The sequence below is a fragment of the Ammospiza caudacuta genome, chromosome Z (genome assembly GCF_027887145.1).
Source record: "Ammospiza caudacuta isolate bAmmCau1 chromosome Z, bAmmCau1.pri, whole genome shotgun sequence".
NCBI classification, from domain to species: domain Eukaryota; kingdom Metazoa; phylum Chordata; class Aves; order Passeriformes; family Passerellidae; genus Ammospiza; species Ammospiza caudacuta.
In genome coordinates, this window is record NC_080632.1 from 74,811,499 (window position 1) to 74,838,257 (window position 26,759).

General features: G+C 41.2%; 1 protein-coding gene across 5 annotated transcripts; it reads left to right on the forward strand.

The window, feature by feature from the left end:
* Positions 1 to 1,715: 1,715 nt before the first annotated feature.
* DAB2 (DAB adaptor protein 2) lies at positions 1,716 to 26,673 on the forward strand. Of its 5 annotated transcripts, XM_058823607.1 has the most exons (16): positions 5,601 to 5,709; positions 8,826 to 8,898; positions 10,451 to 10,528; positions 14,116 to 14,242; positions 15,461 to 15,600; positions 16,232 to 16,330; positions 16,644 to 16,775; positions 18,625 to 18,708; positions 19,234 to 19,281; positions 19,472 to 19,534; positions 20,319 to 20,948; positions 21,780 to 21,927; positions 22,524 to 23,027; positions 23,482 to 23,573; positions 24,431 to 24,498; positions 25,233 to 26,673. In XM_058823607.1, the coding sequence occupies exons 4-15, from the start codon at positions 14,149 to 14,151 to the stop codon at positions 24,491 to 24,493; spliced, it is 2,097 nt and encodes a 698-aa protein (XP_058679590.1). In that variant the 5' UTR covers positions 5,601 to 5,709; positions 8,826 to 8,898; positions 10,451 to 10,528; positions 14,116 to 14,148; the 3' UTR covers positions 24,494 to 24,498; positions 25,233 to 26,673. The 5 variants fall into 5 exon arrangements, with proteins under 5 accessions (XP_058679588.1, XP_058679592.1, XP_058679589.1 ...); XM_058823606.1 differs by lacking the exons at positions 8,826 to 8,898; positions 10,451 to 10,528 and adding an exon at positions 1,888 to 1,915 and having other exon boundaries at positions 5,569 to 5,709; XM_058823605.1 differs by lacking the exons at positions 5,601 to 5,709; positions 8,826 to 8,898; positions 10,451 to 10,528 and adding an exon at positions 1,716 to 1,915.
* Positions 26,674 to 26,759: the final 86 nt, after the last annotated feature.

A 26,759-nucleotide genomic window follows, 5' to 3' on the forward strand; every position in this document is an offset into this window, starting at 1 on the left:
ATATGTTTAATGCAACATTTCTGAATTTTAGCATTTAGCACAACAATGTGGAACATCAGGGGAGATGTTCTTAGCCAATTTAAAAAAAAATAGTGCATTCCTTCATTTTTTATTTTCCAAGAAAACCATAATTTTTCAAGTTAGTTATTAACCACTTTTTAGTTAAAAAAAAAAAGTTTTCCTGTGGGCTGTTAGTGATGTTCCAAGTGCTGGTGCATATTGAAGGACCTCTTGCCGTTTCTGTACTCAATGTAATTTCATTGCACTTCAAAAGAGCTCTTAAACTGCTCACTTCTGGCAAATGAAAAGCATTTTTCTTTATTCAAAATTCAATAACAATTGGTATAAATCACATCTTAATCATTAGTGTGACTAGTTAAGGTATTTTGGTGCAATGTGCCAGGAGTTTGTTTGGGCAAAACACAGATGATAATCCTGCTTATGCCAGCTCCAGGCTGGCCTGTTTCATAGAAGTTGCTTTGTTACTGCACCACGTTTAAAGCAGGCACAATTTCAACCTTCATGTCAGGCAGCCTGTGTGAGTCTCATAAAGGACGCTGAGCTGAGTATTTTTCTTTAAAATACGTACTGCCCAAGCAGGACCAAGAAGCTCCAGTCCTGCTGGTGGGTGTTTAGTGCAAGTTGTTCAAAACAATGTACAGGGCAGTGCCAGCTGTACAAAACCAACTTTGTTAAACATGAATTTAACTGTGTCCCAAAGAATTCAGATCTAATCCTGCCAATACCGACGTGTGTGCAGCCAGCAACCTGCTAATTGTAGCAAAATCCTCCCTACTTCTGCGGTGTGCACTTCCTTCTGTGAACGTTAGGCTAGAGTATAAAAAGACGTTTCTCGTGTCCTTTTTAGTTAAATTTAGCACTTCTCAGATGAAAGGCTGATACAGGCAAGTGAGACACAACTATCAGCTCGTATTCACCTCAGGCACAGGGAGGAATAGCATGGTCTAGCTATTCATGAAAAATAAGAATACAATGCCATATCTAGAAAAGCATGGTATCCTTTAGTAGCTTTGGATGAGGATGTTTGCCAAATGCCAGTTTTGAGCCTTGACCTTCCTGGTGGTAAAATAAGTTTGTGTTAAATATTTCCATCTTTTGAAAACTTCGAAATATCTATCAAATGTATTTATTCAGCAGGGGGGAAAAGAAAAAGTATTGCTCTCTTTTTTCTTTTCTTTTTTTTTTTTTATTTTTAATTGAGTATTGGTGCAGACCCAAATGCACAATTTTGAACAGAATTTATAAAAACAATAGGTTAACAACCTTGAAAAGGAAAAAGAAAAACCACCATTCTGCTACAAGGAGAAAAATATCATTTTTTTATCAGAGATTCTTTCATACAAGTTGGAAAACAGCTGCACTGCTCTGGGGGAAAAAACCCCATGATAGATGTTTGAATAAAGATGAGTGGGAAGTACAAAGGTCAGGTCTCGATGTGACCCAGAAACTGAATTGCACTGACCCAATATTTTGGTTCTGCAGGTCACAAATTAGAGGACATGGATGGTCGGGAGGGTGCTAAAGCCTGTGGATGCCACTCGATCCCTGTCCCGGCAGGGTCCCACCTGCCTGTCCCCACGTCCCGCCTGTCCCCATGGGGCTCCGTCCCCCCGTGGGAGCCCTCCCGGCCCCGCAGCGGCAGCTCGCTAGGGGTTAAACTTGTGAGCACCGACACGTTGAGGGGGAGTAGCCAAGACCAAGCAGCAAAAACATCACAGCGCATTCCTGGGTAGTCGTCAGCTGCCAGCATCTGATTAAAACCATATCGCTCGCTGTGAGTGGCTAACTAATCTGAAGGCGAGAGTGCAACCGAATATTTAACCGGGGCCCCGGTCCCAGCCAGGCTACCGGCTGAGCTCGTCGGATCATGCAGGGAGAGGCACGGATATAGCCCGTAAGGAGCTTTGCGCGCCGGGCTGGGCTCTCGCACGGCCGGGGAGGGGGTGAAGGAGCTGTGAACGGGGGAAAACGATTTTTTTTTTTATTTTTATTTTTTGCGACGACGCGACATTGTGTGCCGGCAGTGGGGCGCGGGGTACGTGTGGGGTGGGCGCTGGCACGGCTGGTGCCGCAGAGGGGCGATGAGTACCCGCCCGGCCGGGCCGGGCTCCGCAGCCGCCCTGAGGGGCGCTGAGTGCCCGCCCGCCCGCCCGGCCGGTCTCGGCTCCGCAGCCGCCCTGAGGGGCGCTGAGTGCCCGCCCGCCCGGCCGGGCTGGGCTCCGCAGCCGCGCTGAGGGGCGGTGGGTGCCCTCCCGCCCGGCCGGGCTGGGCTCCGCAGCCGCGCTGAGGGGCGGTGGGTGCCCTCCCGCCCGGCCGGTCTCGGCTCTGCAGCCGCGCTGAGGGGCGCTGACTGCCCAGCCGCGCTGAGGGGCCGCGCTGTGGCGGGGGCGGGGGCGCCGTGGCGGCCCCGTCCCGTCCCGCGGGGCTCTCGGCGCTGCCCGGTCTCGGCTCCAGGCTGCCTGTCCTGGCCGAGCTGCGGGAGAAGCCGCCCGCATCCTGCTCCGGCGGGGCGGCTGGCCGGGGAAGCGTGAGAGTAAAGCAATATAAACGCGCCTTTTCAGTTCTGTGTGTGGGGAGGATGGGGTTGAAATAATTAAATAGGTTAACTATATAAACTGTGAATTTCCTGGGTTTTATAGCCAATTGTTATAATAAATAACTAATATGAAAGAAGCTCTCTAACAGCAGAGATAATGGGAGTGCAGGTTAGGATGCTGTGAAGCAGGAGTAGGGTTTTGTTCTGGTTTTGGATGGAGTGCCCTTACTGTTTTTCATGGAACACTCCTCTGTCTGCCAGTGAATTTCTGCATGCTACTTCAGTCTGGGGTAAACTGGGATAGCTGTAGATGTTGATGATTTTCTGGAATTAGTCTTCTACTGTGACAGAGAAACTGACTTCTCAGATGATGATATATAAAGTCCAATGTCCATTATATGGTGACACTTGACAATGCCAGTGCAGTGAGCCATAAGACAAATGCAGGTGTTGCCAACATAGACAGATCTCCTCAGGTGGACTTCTTTGTAAAGAGGTTTTACCCCTCAGAAATGTTGGTTACTCAAATGCTTTCTATAAATTCACTGGTAATGCTGGTGATTTTATTATTTTGAGAGTTGGAAATTTTTAAGTCTTCTCCTAATTAAGCTAAATTTGCCTTAAAAGGGAGCACTTGTTTCTTCACAAGTCTTTTGTAACTTTCGTAAACAAGGCTGCCCAAAAGTAACCAAATCTGAGAGCATGGAGGTACACTGTATGCTAAAAAATGGCCATAGATATGCTATAGGAAGGCAATGTCTCTATAAATAGACGAAGTTAAAGATGCAGATTCAAACAGAGAAAAAAATTAATTGTGAAGGTATGTGTTGTAGTTTGCTGTGAAGACTTGACAGGCAGCATTAAACTGAAAGGATGACATTGTGTCTGATAGTGACCTACTAGGCAATTATAATGCTAGCAGGTCTTTGTGTCAGCTTCTATTAGGACCTTCCTGGAGGTAGGTGAGGCTGGAGATATGAATTGTAATCCTCAGAAGATCATTCCAGCTGAGCATTCTCTAAGGGTGCCCACCACATCTGTTCAAAGAATCACTGCAGTTGCATCCAGCAGAATGTTCCTTGAGCCACAATCAGCTTTTCAAAGTTTCCTGGATGGTGTGAGGATGTGGTCACATCTGAAGCAGAAATTTTTATTAATAGTAGGCTTGTTTTGGAAGAAGGACAACCAAATGGTAGCAAAGGTAAGGAGGATGAGAGTGCTGAATCAATGTCAGGTGAGTCACCAGAACAGAGGCTTAACTAGCAAACACCATGGTTTGGAACATAGGAAAGCTCAGTGTAAAATTGAGTGAATTTTTGTGAAGGTAAAGGTGATGTCTAATCTGCTGTATGCCTTCTACAATGCTGCTAAGCGTCTCTACACAATCTATTTTCTCATTGAGAAGAGCATTACTTGTTAAACCTCATGCAGACCAGTAGCTGCTATAGATGTACTTCTCCTTAGAGGCTCAAGGCCTCTATTTCTCAAGCAGATATGAGAAGAAACACTTTAATCAGGTGATTATGATGTATGGAAAGGGTAGGTTTTTGTCTCTGTGGGAAAGCAAATAAATGTACTTAATGTCAAGGAAGGGTGACTCCAACGTGGCTGCTCAGAAATCAAAGTAGAAAAGCCATAGTTGGAGATTAGATGTAAAAGTGCACCAATATTCCATAGCTGTTGGGTATTGTTCCCAAACCTGCTGATTTTTTTCTGCCTTATTGGTGCTCTGCTTTCCTAGTAAACCTCACACTTTTAGGAAATTTGTGTGACAGCTGGGTTAACCCTGGGAATGCTCATGGAATTTATTCAGCAAGGATAGCAATATGTGACCACTACAGAAGCATGAATTTGCCTGTACAAAGCAATAAATTCCTCATCTAAAGAAAGCTAGCTTGATCTGGAAACAGGGCTGATGCAAATTCTGCTTGCTGCCTAGATTCTTTCAAAACAAATGTTGAAGCAGCATGAAGGTAACTTTGTAACCTGCAAGGATTTTGGAGAAAAACTTCAGATTTTGCATGCAGACAAATGGATTGTTAGTAGAATCAAGATGATACCACTGGGATCAGGGATTTCCAAGAGGTCTTAATGAGCTTCTGCTGTGAAACACAAACAGGGATAAGCCACTACTCGCTGCCTCAGCATGGACTCCACAGAAGTACAACTTGAGGTTATGTTAAAGAGATCAAATCAAATAAGGTGTCTGAGGATTGTAACGGAGAAGAAAAACTGGCATTAGAAACCTGATTCTGAGGCTGTGCTTGGGTTCAAGGGTCTCAGGGTTATAAAGAAGCTGGATGAAGCACAGTGTCAGGCCTAGTCAATAAACAGGAGGTACCAGTTTCAACAGGATTATCTTGTTTATACCAGCTGGGCAGTTGAGTGCTGAACAAAGCATCTTCTCCCATCCAGGTCTTCTCAGCCCTGGCTGATGGAGACATAGACCATTCTAGTCTCTCCTTGTCTGAAAGATTATGCCTTGCATATGCTCTGGAGTGCTTGAGGATGAAGTGTCTCAGCTGAAATGCCCTGTAGATATCTGCCCCTAATTATCGATGTGATTTTAAAATTAATTTTAAAAGTTTTTAATATAGCTTCATAGCTGGTGCATGTCCCCTTAAATCCAAAAGCTCAGACATTACAGGGCCAGATAAGGACAAATTATTGGCCTTGGAGCTGAATTTCCTGCTGTTCTGTCAGTTCATGTTGCATGTTCATCTTAAGCAGTAAGATGAGGATTATCTCTTCAGCAGAAAAAGTAGGTCTAAGAGACAGGATAATGGACCTTCACCTCGACATTCAGGAGGCTTCATGACAACGTCAGTTAGGAAGTTGTGCCTCCAGCAAAGTCTATTCAAATCCTAATGCTGATGTGCCGCACACCTAATCATTTTAGCCCCATGGCTAAAATGCCTATGGATGAAACCTTCGTCTTAGGAGGGGGCAAAAGAAATTGGGAGCACTAAGGATGCTGTTTTAATATTACAACCTGTTTTTCTACCTTTCAGATCTCTTCTTTGCCGTGTCAGAATGTGGTCATTTGTGCCTTGAGGCAAGGGACAAAGGTCACTGTGTGTGTAAGGACTAGTTTTCTAGTAGCTCAAATCACAGATCTGTCTGGAAACAATGGCTGCCCTGGTTGATGGAAGGTAAACTCTAGATCTCATGCTTCTCCTTGTATGCTTCTGAGGGATGGGGGCATCCCAATAACGTGCTGCCAAGACTGTCACAGAGATGGAAAATTAGAGAGACTCTGGTCAAGATTGCTTTATAGTCTGGATTCATGAATTGTAGCGTAAACTTCCTCTAGTATGTGTAATTGTAATTACTGCTAGGGAAACTTACTGTAGAACAGTCATCTATGAAACTCTATTAGCTGTTCAATGGGATACCTACTGTAAGAACTGTAATGGAACTCTCAAATTCCTGGTTAATCCTTTCTTACCTCTGGTACAGATCCTTCCATACCACCTTTTTAGATTTGAGTCTTGTGTAGTTATTCATTGCCTTTCTTGCTACAGATACAAGGGAGAGCTGGGGGCCTTGGTAATAACTAATCTTGAAGGCAAATGTAACCCTTATATTAAGCAATATGCCTCATAATACTTAACAAGACTGGAACTGCTGTAGAAGAGCGTACAACAAGTAGTCTCTGCAAGCAGAATTTTCATCAGTCTTCTCAGAATACATAATGAGCATAATTTGCATCTCTTACAAGAGGCAGTGTGGAGTGACTCCTGTGGCAGTAACTGCTACAACAATTTGTGTATTGAGAGGCACAGTATCTGGGGGGTAGGTGGAGTGCTCTTCAGTTACTGCTGGGATGAATGTTTAATGATAGGCTTTTGGCTGCTCCTGGGACAACCGGGCTGGGTAAGCAAACTGCAGTACCCAACAACGTGGCCAGGATTGCACGGGTTTAGGCTGTGTGAATGCAAGAATAGTACAGGAAAATCCTATTTATCATACAGATAAATTTGTGAACCAGTAGAGAGCACAAGAGTAAGCTGTGCAAAACATATGCAATTTCTCTCAGTACAGCTTGCATATACCCAAACTGCAAAGAAGGATAGCAGTGCCAGCAGCAGACAGTTAACTGTATGCAGCTGACATAACCTATGATAACAGCTTCAATATGTGTCAAGTTCCTGCTCTGAGAAGGAGGGGTGAAAAGCATGGTTATTGGTAAGAGTCCTTCACTATACTAGCAAGCAAGAATATCAGAAACAGGCCTTCTAGGCAGGAGAGCTTTAGGAGTACAGCTGGAAATGAAGTGTTTGATTTGTTGTTCAGTTCAAACTCAGTGGCATCTGGGTAAACACTAGCTGCCTTGAATAACAACTGCTTTGCTTCTATGTTGTTTGGTATAGCCAGTGAGTCTCAAGAAGGAATACTGGCAAAAGGTTGAGCAGCAGCCACATTGCTTGAGATTCCTCATCCCTTGGGCAGATGATGCTTTCCTTAGCAATAACTACAGCAGGCAGCTGAGCTCTGGCTCAGGTGCCACTAATTTGTGAGGCTTCACAACTGGAAACTAAAGAGAGTTACAGAGGAGTGCTCCTTTGGCAGGTTGTAAAATATGTTGTCTTCTTGAAGGCTGAAAGGAAGAAAATTCTTGTGGATAATTTAAATATATAATCTAATTAGTCTCTGTTTCCAAAGTAATAGCTCTCTATCAAGAAAGGTATCCCAGTATGCCCTTCCAATTTCTTTCTAAGGGAAGAGTTTGGAGTTCAGATGTTGGTATTGCTGGTACTAAAATAATTTCTTAATAAATTAATGATTAGGTCACCATAGCTAATGAACAGAGCAGGAAAGGCTGCTATCAAGCCTTGTTGCAGCATTATTCCTGGAACAACTAATAATTTAAGGTGGACTAGCTAGATATTTGGGCACTACCTTTAGATACTGAAGTTCCTGGCTGAAAAATAATTCTATCAAACACTATGACAGTGCTAGTTTACTTCATCTTGTGATTAATTCTTCAGGGAACCAGATAAAATGAGCTCATTAAATGCTTTTCACTTGTGAATAGGTGTTGTTCCATGTGTTCATCAGGTACAGCTTATTTAAACTGGTCATTACTGCTCTTGAGCCCACTGCTTTAATCTTCCTGCAAAAGATATATTTATTTCCATGACAAGTGGAAGAAAAATCTGAAGTAGAGCCACTGCTGTAGCTGGGTTGACAAGTGACTTATTATCTGTTCAGAAATCATGTGCTTGAAAGCATAGTTGAATGATAAAAATGTACCAATTGAATTGCACCACTTGAACAGTATGACCTGTTCAGTCTCAGCTGCTAGCTTAGTGATATTCTCTTGGCCATGATTCAAGTGTGTATGAAACACTTTCAGGAACTTGAATTTCTATGTTCTTGCTAAAAACCCAGAGGTTCAGAGGAGGCTGATGTGATGAGAACAGACTGTTCTGTTCAAGTGATGAAATAGCAGCTGGCAAGTTGGCTGAGCGGTGAGCTCTCTGTGTGGTTTCACAGGCGTGATCCTGCACCAGCCATTTTACATGCCAACATCTGTAGCTGACATGGCTAATTAGTGCACTGAGATCTTTATCTGCTTTGTAGCTGGTACTGGGGAAGGGAGCAGCACGAGGGAGGGATTCCCTGATGTGTTTAATGCTGCACTTCTATCCTACTAAGCAGATGAAGGTCACCCTTCCCTGTTTCTCATTACTGATTGTATATGATGAACACAGCTGGACTATATTCCACATTCTGCAATATGTTAAGTGCTGTTGCAGTTTATTCCAAACTGGAATTGGTGTTGACAAAGGAAGCCATTGGCTTAAGTCTGCCTTTAATACCTCAACAAAGTACCAGTCCACCTCTTGGGTAAGAAGACAAAACATCAAAGAGGGCTTGAAAAGCAAGTTGCACGCTGGAAGTTCCCTAAAGTAAAATCCTGTTTTTCTAGAAATACTTGGTCCAACAGGTAAGTGCCTGGTTTAACTAAAGTCACAATATCAAACAAATGATCTCTTGAACAAAAATCACATTTCTACCAATCTACAGCCTAAGCAGGACAGTTCAACAGGATTTTTGAACTGAATGATGGGTGCATTGCTAATGTAAGCCTTACTGAATTGTGGGAGTGACAATTAGCTGCACTTGCCAGGCAGTGTTGTTTAATATCCTTTTTTTCCCTCTCTGTTACAAGACAAACCATGGGACCTTTGGTTATGCTCTGCTGTATAAAAGTATGTATTCAGTCATCTTTCTGACAAGTAATACTGCTCTTGCATTCCAGACATTGCTAAAACTGCAGGTGAATAGTTCCCAAGCCATCTGTGAACTTTCTTCTACTACTTGTCTTCATGCAGGTATTAGTCATGTGTAAGTGTGCACACATCAGATATAACTACCTGTAGGTAAGACAGTTACTTCTCATGGATATTAGTTGCTGGATATGTCAGTTCATAACAGAATAGTTTCATTGTTTTAATAGAGAAAACAGGTTAATATTAATGCTTGAATCAGAACAAGCATCTAGAATGTTCCATCTAAATCATTGTAATCTCGTGTGTCATGTTACAGAAGGTTTATTCAACTTGAACTCTTTAGAAACTGTGAGATACCAGAGCAATGGGTGTTCTAGCAATGAAAGAAAACATTAAAGATTATATTTCATTTGACTCCTCAGCATGAGTGATCCTGTTTAAAAAGCAAAAGTCTGATTAGTACTTTTATGGTTTTGATTTATTAATGCATGCCTAGGGCTTCTCAAGGCTACTACCATTGAAGCAGGACGGGAACTAAGCAGAAAATGGGATGATCAGATGGGGAGTTGTTAGATGTAAATGTCAGTCAGCCCTACAGGGGCTCACCCAAATCTGCTGTTATACTCCTGATGTGAGCAGAAGGCTGCCAGTCAAGATGATTTACTGAAAACTGACTGTCTGGCTTTACAACTTTGACTCTTCCCAGTCACTGTGTGAATTGCTGTTCAGCCTTTAGCCTTTCTTAGCTTGAAAACTAAAATCTTGAATTCACTATCACAGCCTTCTAACCAGAAGAACCTGAGTAACCCTTCAAGAATGGTGGGGGAGGAAACAACCTGCCCCAGAAGCATGTCCAGCAGTTGAGCTGTTGCTGTACTTCCTGTTACTAGTTCATCCTAACAGTATTTCACTCAGCAGTAAAAGCTTCTCTTGTCCTCTCCCGGCCTTATAAATTCTAATTTGAAGTTAATATTTAAGTGCAATTACTCTTTAAGCTGAATCATGTACTTGTAGGGACAAAGAAGGAGCACAGGCTTGAAGAGGACAAAGTATTGGGCTGCTGAGCAGATGTTTAGCTTATCTACCTCTGACTTTTTAGATGTCCCTAACCTCTTAGATAATGTCTCATCAACTTTGAGATGTTTATATTTGTCTGCTGAGAGGGGAAAAACCTGTCTGTTGGTGAGGATTCTCTTCAGTCCTTAATTCTATGACAAACTACAGCCATAATGAAGATACTCAATTCACTTGTCCACAGGACAAAAACATAATCATTAAAGGTATCTATTGTGTCTCCACCCCTTTCTCAAATAAAAGATATCTGTAAAAGCATCTCTAAGGGAAGCTAAATGTTTCTCAACAAAAATTGTTCGGCATGTTCTCCCAAGTCTTGCTAAAAAACAGGTATTTCAGGGATGACTTGTCATTGCTTACAGCCCTCTCTGCAAAGTTCAAAGACACCAAAAGTGCAGTATACCAGAAGTTATGAGACTGACTTTCCTAAGGTAACTGTGTAGAAATGAAGTACAAGTCTTGAAGGGAGAGTAGTCTGATTCAATTCAGCAGGTAGCAGGTCGTACATCAAGCACTGTGTGTTGAGGGCCTGACATGGAGTTTGTCTGAGGAGTCATCAGTAACTATCTGCTGTCCACAGGACAGTCCCTGAAGGAGAGGAGGAAGATACTGCTAGTGGTGTCTTTGCAAGCCCTGTCTGGAGTAAATTGAAAAGTGGGTGAGAAGAATGTGTATGATATGAATGTGGTGATATGGGCAAGTTTGGTGCACTTCTCCCAAGGTGGCAGCATTTGTAAATCTGTACTCTTTGGAATTTTGAAACCGCACATTTAGCATAGCAATGAAGATGGGCCATACAACTGATTAGTGAGTAATTAAGGTGTGGTGATACCAATGCACTCGTCGACATGGATGAGATCCAAACTGCTTTAAAGTAAGTGCTGATATAGTTGTTGGGGCAATGACCTTATTCTTTACTATGCCAGCATGCCTGAAGGCTCAGCTGTCCTTTCACTCTTGCATACAAGCACATGCATCTCTAACCTTGCCACGTTTGCTGGCTGACTCTTTTGAGATGGCTTCAAAATTAACATGTAAGAAAACAATTCCACTCTTGTTGCCTTCCACCTGCAGCTGGAGCAAGGAAAATCTACCAAGAGGCTGAGCACTGTGAAAGGAAGCCCCCAAGAAACAAATGGAAGATTTTGACTTAATTTTAGTTATTTGCATGTTAAGCACACCAGCACTTTCCACTAAGATAACACAAACTTAAGTGTGATGAAGACCTTGGTTAGTTTTATCTTGAGTGTAAAGCGCAGAAACAGTATTTACTTGTGGTTGAGGCTTTTTTATAGTGAGCAGAATAGATTACTGCTAGCTCAAGCTACGTGTTCCCCAACCCCCCAGGGAAATTTTAAGGTGAAGACAGAGACAATTTAGTACTGGACATGTGGCTTAACTCAGGTATCAAGAATTAGTTATTTAAAATGTGAACATGTATTAAGCTTGCCTTTGTCTATCATTGTGTTTTTAGTTTCACTAATTCTGTGGTTTCTGAGGTGATTTTCAAAGACACCAAGTTCTCCAAAGGTATGCTAAATGGCCATCATGTACTGCAAAATCTCACTAGGAAACATGAGTTTTGGCAGATCTCAGACATGAGAGTAGGTTCTGTAAAGTAGCCAGAAGGCCGTCACTAATCTAAAATTGCATTGCCAACACTAAAAATGAGCTTTCCCATAGTAAGATAGGGTATTTGCAAAGACTCAGCCACACTTGTGTGTATCTTCCTTCCTGTCTTCCTTCCTGTCTTCCTTCACTGTGGGTTTTTTTACTGTCTGGTTCTATAAAAATTTGTGGTCTGATTTCCACACAAAGGAAATCATGGAGGCAGATGGCAGTGATGATCAGAGATGCCTGGAATTCAAAGGTGGCAGCTGCACATGTAGACATAGACCAGTTTACCATTGTCAAAGTGAGGTCTTGCTTGTGCATATTTTCTCCTTCCTAAGTTATTTCTTTTTTATTGCCTCTTAATTTTACTTCAACATGTGATGCAAGTTGTATTCCAACACAGCTGGGTGTAGCTCTGCTAATTAGAGGAAGAAGGATCACTGGTAGGCAGGATTCAGTGCCTTGAGGTTCTTATTTCTTCTTTCCAGAATGGACCTAGGCAGAATGTCCTAAAGTTATGACTCAGCTTCTTGAGAACACATCTTATTTCTCTCTTCTGGGCCTTTTCCTTCTATTCTCTCAACAGTAATCTTCCACACAGGAGTGGATGTTTAATTAATGATCCTACCTTAACTCTCTTCCTTTCTTTATTTCTGAAGGACCTGATAAATCTAGGGAGGGATTCCTTATGCTTATATCTAAAAGATAGCTCTACCCAAAACTATACTATCAGGCAAAGTACCTGATAGAAACTCTTCTTTCACAGTAACTAAGTAGCTTAGTTACTCTGAAAGAAGAATTCAGTTGACTTCATTTTATCTGATTAAAATGTGGATTTCAATAGGCAAATCTGTTTCAGCATTGTTGCAAGTATTCTGCAAAATCCCTGTGGGCTTAATAGTTGTCCCCTTGACCCTTTGTCAGAATGGACACTCAAGCCACTCTTTCAGTGATAACACTTCTTAAATAACCATGGCTTGCTAAACAGAACTCCTCCTCTAACATGAATTTCTACTCAGAACCACTTGAAACTTTCACAGCAACACCTTTGTTCCCTTGCATCAAATGTTCCCTGACTGTGGCCAGATAAGTTGCTTACAGAGGAGAACAGGTATAGCTGACAGTTCTTTCCCATTTGAGCACTCTTATCTCTGTTGATTTACTTGACCAATGCTAAATGCAATTCACAAGCCATCTGGTGAGAAGCTAGGTCTAATTTTGCTTAGATTAGCTAGTTCCCTAAAGGCCTTCCTCCTGGTTAAATGAAAATGGAGGCTTTCAGAGTGAAATTCTCTTTAGGACCTAGGGATTTGTGTTCTTCCTGGGTTAGGAGTCAATTAAGAATTTATAGCCATTATTCAGTTAGTGGCAAGCTGGTTGAGTCAGTCTAGTTAGCAGTAAATTGGAGGAAGGGAAGGCAGGAGTGAGAGCAAAACCCTGAAAGTACATTTCAAGTAATGGGTTAAAGCATCAAATATTACTAAGACAAATGAGGAATTGACTATTGAGACTAACAAACTTCTAATGCAAGGGGCTATGCAATGCTTCAGTACTTGTATCTACATACAAATTGTGTCTCAAATGCTAGATAAAAGGGATGGCTTGATTTATAGCAGCTTGCCTGGATGTGAGGTGCATTTAAAAGGATCCCAATTATTTAAATATTATTAGTTCTCATATAAACAATTTTTTTACTTCATTTGTTATCCTAAAATTCAAGGGACTAACTGCAGCCATTGCAATATCCCAGACAGAAGATTGATAGAATGGTAGCAGATGTGGATATTCTTTCTGGCTTGGTTTAGATCTTCATAACTCCATAAAGCTGCTCTGAGTACTTCTGTATGGTGAGAGTGAGTGCTTCAGCCGTGTTGGAACAAAACATGGTGACTAACTTATTTTTTTAATTTGTGTCTCAGAGGCAAAAGGGTCACATGGCATAGAGGTAAGTTCTAAAAGTCCATAGTTTCTTGTCAATTTGCAGGGTTTTTGAAAATCTGAAGGCTGCTTGATTACTGCAAAGACAAGGATGTGGGGGGTTTGGCTTGAGGTTCTGTTGTGTTTTTACTGGAACAGTCTGTCTGCAGCCTGAGGAAATTATTTAGTTTTACCTGTTGGGTGTTATAACCTCTGACTTTGCTGGTTATAAAAACATGAACAATATCTACTGGTATCTTTTGGGTGTTTTGGTGTCATCCTCATAATACTTTGGAACAGATTCCGAGCAAATATTTCTTGCGTTCTCTCCTACGCTACTTTAGAGATGCAGCTGGCAGTGCTGAAGAAGAATAAACCAAAACACCTGAGGTTCTATAAATAGCCTTAAAAGGTAAAAAAAGCTAAAGATTGACAGATTAAAACATGTTGGTGCAAGTATAGCCCATTGGTGTAGATCAGTGTGCCCTACTGCTTGGGTGTTACTGAGGTGAGAGTTCATCACCTCCTGGCAGTGACTTCATGCTCTGTGTGATCAGAGTCAGACCTGCCCTATGATCACTTCTTATGCTTTCAGGCTTTGTCAGGCATCAGTGTGCAGCAGAACTTCAGGTGGACTAAAAGCTCTAATAAAAGTATTTCTTCCTCAAGGTAAAATATTATTTCTGTCTACTAACTGTTATTTGGGTTTTTAAGCCTACAGTGAACATAACTGGCCACAGTCCCATCATGTCTACTGAAGCTGAAACTACTGCTACCAACAGCCAGCCTGAACAACAGGCTCCACCAAAGGCACAATCTTCAAAGAAGGAAAAAAAGAAAGGTAAGAAATGCTTACCACATGAAGACCTCCTCTATTCTGTGTCCTTAATCTTTTTCATTTGCCAATACTAATATCACCCTCCCACTACTGCTGAAATAACTCTGAGTTTACCACCTGACCAGAAGAGTGTGTAAATATGCCAGTATAATAAACTTAACCAGAAGGTAGGTTTTTCGTTTTAAAAGCTTTTTTCTAGCCTGAAGTTCTAAAGCTCTCTGTTCCACTGTTAAGTGAGTGATTTGCTGAGCCTGACAAATAAGCAAGAGCCTGGAGAAGAGAGATTCTTCTGAGGAGGTGACCAGACACTGGAGCACTGTGATAACTGTTAGTCTGAACTTTAACCTGACTCCTCCTGAGCCTCCAGAAAGGAGATTTGTGCTGAATACAAATTCTAGTCCAGAGAAGCTAGAAAACTCATTCCATGAGAATTATTGTATATCAGGTAATAGATTTTTTGATAGGTTAGATCATGTAAATATAATTATCTCATATAAAAATACATACCTAGGTACATACTTAGGCAATGTTGAGCATGCAGAGAAGAAAAGCAAGCAGTTCCTAGTAGCAGGAACAGCAGAAAAAACAAATTAGCTAAAATCCCAAATGCTTAGAACAAAAGTACCAGGACTCATTGTATGATGGTGCTGATATCAGGTTCTTAAATGCGAACTGGGAGATTCTTTTTGCACAGCAAGAAGAGATCTACCTACATCAGAGCATGGGGATAACACCTAAAGGCCTTACTGAACATCCTGTATGGCCATGGGAAGTACCATTTCTGCATGGTGTCATTAATTCTTAGCACCTATATCTACTTGACTGTTGCTTTTCCACATTTTATTCTTTTATGTGGTGAACAATTGTTCTGAAGCCCCCAGACATTAGCACTGGGCTCCACTCTTTGAACCGAAGCCCCATTCTGCAAGAGTACTGTGACCTTAAAGGAGTACCTGTCTTGCACTGCACACAGATTGTTAGTCAGCTGTACTCAAGAGACAGTTCTAACCTGTATTTGGTGAATACTTATATGGTGTATATTTTTTTAAGATCATGAATCTCAACATAGCTGTTTCTATCATTAAAAAAAAAAACAAAAAAAAACAAAAAAAAAAAAAACAAACAACAAAACCAACCAAAACAAAAAACCCCAATCCACCCAAATGTAAAAATAACCTCAAAAAACCAAACAGACCCACCAAACCTTTTCTCTTTCTCCAGGGCCAGAAAAAACAGATGAATCTCTCTTGGCTAGATTCAAAGGTGATGGTGTAAAATACAAGGCTAAACTGATTGGCATAGATGATGTTCCTGAGGCAAGAGGAGACAAAATGAGTCAGGATTCAATGATGAAACTGAAGGTAAGGGCTTGATCTGTCACGTAAGGAACAATCTCTGGTTAGCCTTCAAAAAGCAGATCAGTCACTTTGGCAAAACTTCAGATACAGCTTAATGGTAATGTAGTTACTAACAGCACCATCTAGATGGATGTTGCTTCCTGTACTCTAACCTCTGGCTCAAAGGACATTTCTCTGAAAGTCTGGGAACATTCCTTTTGGTCTGTAGGCATCCAGTATGAATGATGGCAGTATGAATTTCATTACAAATTATGAGCTTGAGTTTTGGAGGGGAAGGGGGGATTGCTGTGAAATTGAACACTGACCTCAAAGCACAAGTTGGCATCCTGTGTCAATGATGACACTGAGAGATACAGAAAAATTAAAAAATAAATTAATCCCTGCAGCAACAAAGACCATTGCTTCTGTAGTACAGAACACTCACATACCTTCAATTAGACTGGAAAAGCAGGTAAAGATGCTGCTACTGCAGCAATTTTGTGAACTAAAATCTGTTTTAAGGCTCTAAAACATTTACAGAGGAAACCATCTAGATCTGTGGTATCACTTTACACCTAAGCAGTCATATATTACAAACAAGTTAAAACTCAATCCAACAGAAGTCTCATGGATACTTTGGTATTCATTTTTTCAGGGAATGGCAGCAGCAGCCCGTTCCCAGGGCCAACACAAACAGAAGATCTCGGTAAACATCTCCCTCTCTGGTATCAAGATAATAGATGAAAAAACTGGGGTAAGATAAAACTTATTTTCTTAATGTGATTCTTAAAGCTAGTGAGGCACCTGGAAGTTAGACCAATATGAACTAGATTCTTATTTGGACACTATACCTCACTTCCACATATAAAAATTGGCTTGTGAAATGTTTGTAATGCTGAAGAGTCCTGTCAGAAAGACAGCTGTGTCCTATTGTGATTAATCAAAGGTTGATGAGTCTGAGGTTTGGACTGAAGATTTTTTTACAATCATTCTCACTACAGAGAATGGCAACTATTATATTTCCAGAAATTTAAACCAATATTTTTTTGCTTTTTTCCCAATTCCAGGTCATAGAACATGAGCATCCAGTAAACAAAATCTCCTTTATTGCTCGGGATGTAACAGACAATCGTGCCTTTGGCTATATATGTGGAGGAGAAGGCCAGCACCAATTTTTTGCCATAAAAACAGCCCAACAGGTATGAATCAGACACTTTTTCATGTGCTATGGATAATGTTGTTGTGTAAATATTTAACATGTGATAAAGGTCTAGAGTTTTGTGGTAATACTACAGAATTCCTCAGGAGAATACCAGCATGCATGGACAGATTTTATTGAAAGAAAGACAATAGGAATTGACTGTGTCACCACTGGCTTATGTCTTGTACAGTTTCTTTGTAGTCCAGAATAAAATCCCTCAAGTAGTCTTGGTTATTATGATCAACAATGCTTAACTTGTCTGTGAAAGTCATTAGTGAGATGAACAGAGCCATTAGCACAGGCTTCCCACTGTGAAAGTACTAATTCTTAAGTAAAATAGCCAGAGCTTCATTCTGAACTAACAGAAATATAGAACTAGTTAGTCTATTCACATGATGCTTTGCCTTGTGCAGCAAGGAAATCACTTACTCAATTGCAATAATGATTCTGGGGCCTGTAAATGACAGATCTGGTCCTCCTAGGACCTCCTAACCTGAACTTGTTGGGAGGAATTCTGATCCTTCTGTGACAAGTTCCTCACATGCAGAAATCCTGTGTGCAAGGTTAGTATCTCTGAGGGGAATCTCAATAATGACTTGATGAGCCCAGACTTCAAAGCTAGATTTTTTTACCCATTCCTACCTGCCCTCCTGGAGAACCTGCTGGCAGCTTTAGACCCACTACAAGTCCTCCACTGAGGAGCTCCTTGTTGGAGCATGTTAGTACTTCAGTAACAGCTATAAGGCCTTCTTTTAAGTCTTTTTTATTAATTTGTCAGCATTCTGACCAATAATTGTATTGATTTCAGTGGAATTGTAGGTTAAGCGCATAAGCCTTTTGTATGCACTCTGAAGTCTGTTCCTTCATTTCACCATGGGGTGCTGCTTGCCAGCCTCTAAGCCCAGCCAGGCCTTAGACAGCTCTTGACTTGCTGCTGTGTGTTTTTGTCATAAACTTGTAAGTAAGGAAGTAAGTAATTTGTTTGTAAGTAAGGGCTTATGCAGCTCTAGCCTGCTGCAGCTGTTACTCCTTGTTAAAGTTGAAGATTCTTGCAATGGCTCTTCCCACAGCTGTGTGTCTTATACTCCTTGATTAGGAGAGGATGGTGCTCAGGTGAAAGCAGTGAGATCTGTACAAAGGATTCTCTGCTTGTGCCAATGGTAGTGGCTGAAGATGGGAAGGTGTCCTAGTCCAGGCACTGACAAGTGTTCCAAAGCAGTGCAGCTAAACTCACCACCATCTCAACAACAACATTCTTGCTAATGGATGTGCAGGGCATGCCGTGCCTTTCTAATTCATATTAAACTCTCATCATGTCACAGATCCCATTTAAAGCTGGTCTCTAAAGCTTTACACATTTGAGGTGATGATAATCTTACTTTATGCTTGCCTTGTTCCTTTCCTATTTTTACACTGTTTAAAATAAAAGTAGTACTATATATAGAAGTTTTCTCCACATTCAGTTGGTAGCAAATAGACAAATGCAAAATATTCTTCCTCTCTGGAGATGACCAGAAGGCTTGGATAAATTTTGCAATTCTAGGACTTGCCATGCACTTAAGAAGTACTACTATCAGCTTTTTAGCAAAAACATAGCAGGTTAGCACAAATTCATGTACAGCCACTTTTGTAGAGTTAACAACAGTTCTACACTGTTTGTGTTCCATTCCTCTGGGATTATACATAAGCAGAATCTTGTATGAAGACTAAACAGGTCTTTAAACTCCTGATTTTCCTGTTACCTCAAGTCTTGCACCATTTAGGGAAGTTTGGCTTGTTGCACTGATTGCAGCAGTAGAAGTCCAGGTAAAAGTAATACATGGCCTAAAATCTACATTCTTTTCCAGGCCGAGCCTCTGGTTTCTGATCTTAAGGACCTCTTCCAACTAATTTATAATATGAAGAAGAAGGAAGAAGAAGAAAAGAAAAAGGTGAGTAAAAATCTAGAAACTGCATGAGTCTGCATAAAGCTTGTTTCAATTTTGGCTGAATTTTGGGCTCTTGTAAGTCTTGATACTAAGCTGTGCCTAAATCCAGAAACACTGGAAGCTATTGGTTGGCAGTTGTGCCAGGTGTCTGACTACCTAGGTCAGGTGAGCTTCTCCAAAGTGAGAGACTTTTGATATTCTACATGATGTTTAGGTATTAAAAGTCTTTTTTCTTTAGAGTGATGTAAGACTGAGGTAGGTCACTTCCACTCAGCCTCTGTTGATTAGGTATGCTGCTGCACCACATCTAACTTTTACTTTCTCTATGCTGCCATCATTATGAAGGCAATGTCAGTCGCCAAATTACATTGAAATGGAAGTGAAAGGGATCTGTGGATCTAATACTGAGTAGTAATCTCTTTCATGCTTCCCTTCCCTGTCACTTTCTTTTTAAAGCCCACAAGTTCCTTGCTTAAGGCAAATTTTGAAATTCCAATTATTTCTGACACTTTTATACATCTATTACAGAATGATGGTGAAGAACTGCCTGCTGATCAAGCTGACAAAATGAAACCGGTAGGTTAAATTTCAAAACTTTTTGTTGATGGCATTAAAGATTTCAAAACTGACTGTCCCCATATTGTGTAGGAAATGCAGTGTTTATAGTGTTTACTGCAGATTTTACAGTATATCTACATTATGCTTCATTGTTTTTCTTGTGAGAGCTCTAACAGATGCCAATTCTTTCAATATTTCTGGTTTCAAGGGAGTTGACCAGATGGATTTGTTTGGGGATATGTCCACACCACCTGATATGAGCAGTCCCACAGTAAGTAGAGTCTAGCTTACTTACCTTGGCTTTTTCTTTGAAAGCAAATTTAGTCCTAGTACTGGTTTTACTGAGACATCTGCCTAGCAATCATCACTGTGTTAGTGGGGTAGGGCCATAAAAGTATCCACTTAGCCACTAGATGTCATTCTAGTACTTAATTCTACTAACATCGTTCTAGCTCAAAATCTGGCCTAATTGCACAAAAGAGTGCATAAGCCTTACCATAGCTCAGAGACTCCAAAAAACCATCATGTTAAACCTGGCACTGTAAGCCACCATCAGCAGGATGCAGTTGGTGCTGTCAACCCAGCCAGTGACCAAGTCTCACCCTTCTTCTGCATGCTTGGTGGAGAATTAGCATGTTACCTTCCACTAGTTCTACAGTGTTATTCTGAAGCTGAGACTGCAATTTGAAGTCAAACCAAGGCAGTGTGATTTCACAACTTGTCAGAACGAAGGATTGGAACTCAAGCAGAGGTCTGTGGCTCAAGTGAAAGCCTAGGTGTAATTGCTACTCACTCTACAGTCACTAGGTTGAAGAATAAGTATCTGATATTTAACTAGGGGATCTGAAAACAGATGTTTCAGTACTGGGTTTCAGGGACCAAATAGCTGTAATTTGACTATAAACACCAGTGCTTTCCTGTGTGATTTTGAATATTTACCTGTATAATGTTTTGGATACTAGGATCTCTTCTTTTGCAGCTATTTTCCTTGATTTTTTTCACTGTGCAGCAAAATCTATATATAACTAATTTCATTTTTCTCTCTGAAAAAATAGGAAGCTAAAGAGATTCTGTTAGTGGATTTTAATTCTGAAATTGAGACCAAACAAACCTTTGCAAAAGAGGATCTCTTCTTGAATGGCATCACAGCCTCTCTTCCACAACCAAAGGCACAGACACCCTTCTTGCCTGAGAGTTCTTTCTCTACCAATCTCAGCTTCTTTCCTGCACCTAATCCAGACCCTTTCAGTGATGATCCTTTCACACAGCCAGCCCAATCTGCACCACCTTCATTTGATTCTCTAAAATCTGATCAGAAGAAAAGTCCAACTACCTTGACATCAGGGGGTAATGGTGATCCAAATGGTGATGTTGACTACTTTGATAAACAGTTTGACCAGATTTCTAATAGAACTGGCAAACGAGAAGCACTAACATGCCAGTGGCCACTTGTGAGTAAGTCACCTGCAGCAAGAATTCCCAATGTGATACCAGAGAGAGAAAGGAATGGCTTTCCTGAAGCCCCAACAACCCTGTTTCTGGAAGGTGCTTCCAAAGGAACATCTCTGCAGAATGGAGCAAAACTGGATTCTGAAAACAATATCCAACTCATGCCACATGAGCCTATAACAATTAGTCCACCACCACAGAGTACCAAACCAGGAAGAGGAAGGAGATCCGTCAAGGTGAACAGTGTTCAAGTAATTTATGGTGATATGCATGATTTTATTTGGAGAAGCTGGGTGAAGGCAGCCTTTCTTTCTTATTACTGTATAACTGGCTACCTAGCTTCACAACCTGTCTGCTTCTGCCTGCCCTGCTCACACTAACCTCTCTGCAGCCAAAGTACCTTCTAATATCTATGAATGAATGCTTCATAGTAGCTATGGTCACTAAATTCTATATTCTCTTCTTTAATGCTGCCATACTCCTGTAGAGGTCTGGTAAGTAAGCTGCTATGCATATTAACACTTGATACCATGCCAGAATCTGTTATGATAGCAGTATAACCTTTTATGATAGCAGTATGCCCATCAACCTAGGGTCTCATGACAATAAGATATTAGTACTAACTTACCAAAGCCCATGTGGTTTCTCAGTATTTGGCTACTGAAGGAAATTAACTTGCCTGATTAGGCAGAGTGTGGCCCCTGGATCACCTTCATTTGTCTTGTACTCAAATTATGCAAAACTCCTGGCCTTGCCACAACCACAGGGGTTTCTGCAGACTAAGTAGTAGAGTTTAAACGGGTAGGGTGCAGAGGGAAGCTCACTTGTAGCAAATAATTCACCCATTTTAAGTCCTGCTGTTCAGCTGTTGGCTTGTGACTACTACATATTTTACCTATTTTAGGCGTGAACAAAGTGATGTTTGAAGCTCCTATACTCTAAATGCTACATCAAAACTCCCTCCTTTTCTTTAGATGAAAAAAGTCTCCTTTGGACTCTGGACTAGGGAGCCCTGGTTGTGCTAGCATGTGTTCTGCCATGGCATCTCACTTTCTTTTTCTTTCTAGGCTGCATCGGATGACTTGTTCAGCTCAGACTTCTTTGTGCCATCTACAGAGAGCCTGAGCTCAGGGGCACAGCCAGCAGCTTTGCCAGCTAACCCACTGGACCTCTTCAGAAACAGCTCTACCACAGCATCTCCAATGGGTGCTCTAGGTTAGTTCAGAAAGTAAATGTTTTGTTCTACTCCAAGATATCTGCTAGCACCAAACATGGATTCTAATCTTCCTTTACTTCTTGTGTAGTGCTATACTCTTTAACCCATGTGCTGTTTGCCCTAAACTATTAAGTTCTGCAAATGCTAAACTCTGCATCCTCAACTGAATCAGGATTAAAGCAGTTAACTGCTTTAACTTTGACAGCAGATTCCTGCTTCAAGTACACAAGGCTCAAGTGAGCCAAGCACAACTTGAGAGGTCAGGGTAACTTTGCTGCACAGTATGTTAATAATCATTTAAACAGAAGCAGCTGTATGGCAAATCCACCTGTCACTTCTGTGTTAGAACTGTGTTCATCCTTCCCTTAAAACAACTTCAATTATGTCCTTGCAGCACTGAAATGCAGCAAAGTAAAAATTTAAACCCTTTCTCCCACTGCCTTTCTCCCAAATGATTTGATTTGTAAGTGCAAATCAAGAGATTTTTGCAGACAGTACATGAAAATCTTTTGCTAGTACCGTTTATGGAATTGATACACTCCTGCTTGTGATCTTCAGATGACTGAAGTGCTGTGTAACAACAATCTCCCTCCAGGTGGCTTGCCATTAACTTCAACACCATGGAACCCACCGACAGTTTCCTTCACTCAGGCCGCATCAATCTTTCATGTGTCAATGGCTGCTCAGTCTCCAAGACTTACTCAGCCACTTGCCTTAAGTACTCAGGCAGTGTCAGGCTGGAACCAGTCTTCATCTTTTGGTGCTACACCCACTCAGTCTTCTGGTCTCTGGTCACAGCCAGCACAAGTTGCACCCAGTTCCTGGGCACAGTTCCAGAGCAGCATGTTCACATGTCCAACGCTCCCAGCCCAGACAGCCTCAGCACTGCCCTCCATGTCAACAGCAGCTAGCCCACCCCAGCCACCACCCAGAACTACACTGCAGAAGGAGCTGTCTAAGAAAGAGAGTGATGCGTTCATTGCTCTGGATCCACTTGGGGATAAAGAAATGAAGGATGTCAAGGAAATGTTCAAAGACTTCCAGCTGACAAAGCCGCCTGCAGTACCAGCAAGGAGAGGAGAACAGCAAAGCCTTTCAGGTGCTCCTGGAGTTCTCAGCAGTTACTGTAGTAGTAAAGTAGGCATTTCTAAAGATAGTACCGATCATGATGAAATGGCAGCTAGCAAGCTGTCTGCCAAAATGACTGGTTACATTTTGGAGTTAATGGTTACTGAAATCGAGGGTTGAAGGGCTAGCTCAACTAGAAAAATTGAAGACTTAGCAGCAGCATGGCTGAACACTGACACCTAGTGCCTAAATTATTTGACTAGACCCGAGTAAGCCTAATTCTGTACATTGATAGAATTTCCATCTGTTTTAAGCTTAGTCAGGGACAAGCAGGAGTTAATATTGTGACTCAGAGTCACTCTAAGAAAATTCCAGTTAATTTTTTTGTGTTTCTAATTAGATGAGCTGTGGTGTTGCTATACAAGCAGACCTGAGTGGTTGCTAAATCTGTCAAGTAATTATAGCAGTATGTCTCTCTTTTTTAGAACCACCAAAGCCTGTTCCTCGACAAAGTGTGTTGCCAGCTGAAGGCCTGTTTGAAAGTCAAGATAAAACAGATCCTTTCGGTGCCTCATCTGTAAGTAGTAAAAAAACCCAACAAAAGAAACAAAAACCAAAACAAGCTACAAACAAACACCTTAACACCAAAATGCCCAAATGACATCACCACCACAAAAAAGCAATCAAAACCCTTTTTTTCTCTCCTTAATAACTGCGTTGTCTATGTTTGAGCACTAGTTTAGTTCTGGCTTTAGAGGCCATACAACAAAAAACTTGCATCTTTGAGGCTAATATGTGATCTAGCAGAGGGTATCTGTTGTAAGAAGGTTAACAAAGGTTAACAAAGCATTATTCCACTTGGCTTGGCACCACAACCAGTTGCCCATGGTGCAAAGTTCTGTAGTATTGGGACACTCTACAAAAGAGTATCACAATGTAGCTGCAGAAATACTCCACTTTGGTTATATATAACCCTCTTTAGAGCAGACTAAGCCACATGGATTGTGAAGCTCTCTAGCTGAACAAATAAGAGGTTCCATGTTCAGGGCTCTTTAGGGAGAAAGTGGCTTCACCAGATCACTCTAATTGAGACAGGGCACTTAAAGCCCTCAGTGAAAATTCTGGACCAATACCAGAGTGCTGATTTAAGACTTCTAGCATTTGACTAAAAGATATCTCATGACTTCACTGGCTCCAAAGGAGTGTTCAGTAGCAAACAGTTTTCTGAAGAAAAGTCCTTGCCTTGGACTAGCACAAAAGCTAACATGGCTTAGAGCCCCCTTCTTTTGCTGATGCAGTACAGTAAATGTGTGTTTAGCTGGAGCTATGAAGTATTCTTTTCAGGTGTTTGAACAGGAAATAGCTCATAGAGCCATGCAGTGTAAATCTGGTGAAAACTGGAAATCCACTAACAGCTTATCTCTTGTTCTGTAGAAGGAATCTCAGAATCCACCTTCTGGTCCTTTTGGTGATCAATTTGGCAACCCATTTGCATAGATCAGGTGAGTCCAACCTACTTCATCCTCTGAAATTTATTGAGGAAATGTTTGGCAAAGAGATATCCAAAAACTGCAGTAGCTTCACACTGATGCTCTCTGAAACATGGCAAACAGTGCTTGGAGGAACTTCTGCTAAAGTACCTCTATCAGATTTGCACATAGCTGTAGTCTGTCTAAGCCTAGCCAGCTTCACTTTGTTAGAAATAAAGACTTTATTCTTCCGCAGATTTAAATCCCAAGCCCACAGTAGATCTAGATTTCCTTTCCTGGAGGAAAATTAATGACTATATACATGCTGCAGATCTCCAGAGGAGCTGACTTTAATACTTTCAGATATCTGTGGGGAATGTTAGCATAGAGTGCCCTTTATACAGCATACAGCTTTCTGAAATTTAATCACCTCAGCAATGGCTGTTTTGCACTCTGAGTAAATTGGAATAAAACTAGAGTAAGGCTACTAGACTCTTATTCTGATTTTTAATCAAAAGCTGTTACAAGCACTTTTGTTGCTAGAAAATAATGTAATTTGAAGTTTCATACCATTGACTGAAGAGCATGATCTACTGATCCAGCAAATCTTCTGCCATACCTTTCAGTCTTCCCCTGAAATACTGTTTAGCTTCTGATAGAAGAACAAGTGTTGATATTTATTGCTTTAGTTTTGTTCTCAGTGGCTCTGTTTAAGCAATAAAACACAACTCAACCATCCTAACACTAATTCCTTTCCATCATACTAGGTATAACCAGAAAAGGACAAATGGAATAACTGGACCTCTTCTCAACGTGATTTTTCTATGTGTTTCACTTTGCTGTCTGCTATTCTTGCTGATGTTTCATGATGTCTGCAGTCTAAACTCTATCCAGGTGGATTGAAGCATGGACCTTCAAAGAACATGCTGTGAAGACCATTCAGGGCAAAGCAAATGGGGATATTGACTCACGCTGAAAACCCAAATTCAAGTTGGTGGATGTCACCTTTACTTTGGTTCTTTGCACTCCTTTACAGAGAGGTTGGCAGCACTGAGTAATGTGTCTTGTACCATTTCCCTTTACATAGCACTTACTGTCCCAAAATAGAGGAGCTTAATGTTCCTAGGGGAGAGATGTTGCCTTTGCATAAGGGTCTAGAATTAGTAGCTGAAACTCCACAACATAAACAACTAGGTCAGCTGCCCATGATGACAGCAGCAGCCAGTTGTAAAGTTAAGGGGATGCTATGGAGTTCCAATTAGTGACTGCACAGATTACTTGGTCTCTTAGTCCCAAAAATATAACTATATGTAGAGGAAAATAATACTGGTCTATTTAACTAAAAGTAAAGGCATCATTCCACCATAAATGTGTCATTAAGGGACTGCGGAGTCTGTAACAGCACTGCTGAAGCCCTGAGTACTAGAGGCCTACACTGTAAGCTGAAAAACTTCTTGCAGAATATTTAGGTAGCTGTGGACACTAACTGTTGTCTTGGTGCTAATATGGCGGTTTTCAGGGAGGGAAAACTACTAGGATTACTTTTCTGTTAAGGTGGCTTGGCAAATAAATGAAACAAGCAGGTAGGGTTCTTGCTTATATCTCTGTGAGTCCCTGATGTGCCCAGTTTGATTTGTCACTTGGTGTACTGAGGGATGTTTCCAGCATGCTAGAAAACAAAAACACCAAAAGGCTTCACTCCATGCCTAGGCTCCTGGTGAACAGATGCACTACCTCTGTGCCATTAATGTGAGGTAAAAAAATCATCTATTGGAAAGCTTGCCTTTTCTCAAGAGCCTCTTTACTAAGAGGTTTTGGAACCAGATACAACTGCCTGTGACAGCTACATTCTTGGCCAGTGGTGATGACTGATGTGTCAGAAGTTTTTCTGTTAATGTTAAGTATAAACTTGAAATGTTATTGTTAAATCAAATGCCTAAGCCATTGCTAAACTGGAGAGCTAAGAAAGTCAACTTGAATACCGCCTTAGTACCCAATTCAGCCAGTCATGCAATTAGTCTTGTATACAAACTTCTCTTGCACTTTCTGTAATGCAAAAATGTTTTAAAAATTAAAAAAAAATCATGAATTTAAGTATTTGTCTCAAACTGGAAATGTAGAAACTTATTGATGTTACACTGTTATACAAAACTGTAGTACCTGTTACTTAATGGCATTAAAAAGAAGCAACTCTTCATATCAAATGAACATCAGTGTGACTGTTAATTTTGTCCTCTGTAAGTGTCTTGGGGTCTAGTTGACATTAGAAGTTTAAAGTCTGCTGAGAATCATTC

What these genes read in the sequence shown, in the direction of transcription:
- DAB2 (XM_058823605.1), top strand. Translation starts at nt 14,149, where the DNA reads ATGTCTACTGAAGCTGAAACTACTGCTACCAACAGCCAGCCTGAACAA. An exon ending in CCATAAAAACAGCCCAACAG is followed by an intron (nt 16,776 to 18,624) that starts GTATGAATCAGA and finishes ATTCTTTTCCAG; the next exon opens with GCCGAGCCTCTGGTTTCTGA. An exon ending in GAGGAAGGAGATCCGTCAAG is followed by an intron (nt 20,949 to 21,779) that starts GTGAACAGTGTT and finishes TTTTCTTTCTAG; the next exon opens with GCTGCATCGGATGACTTGTT.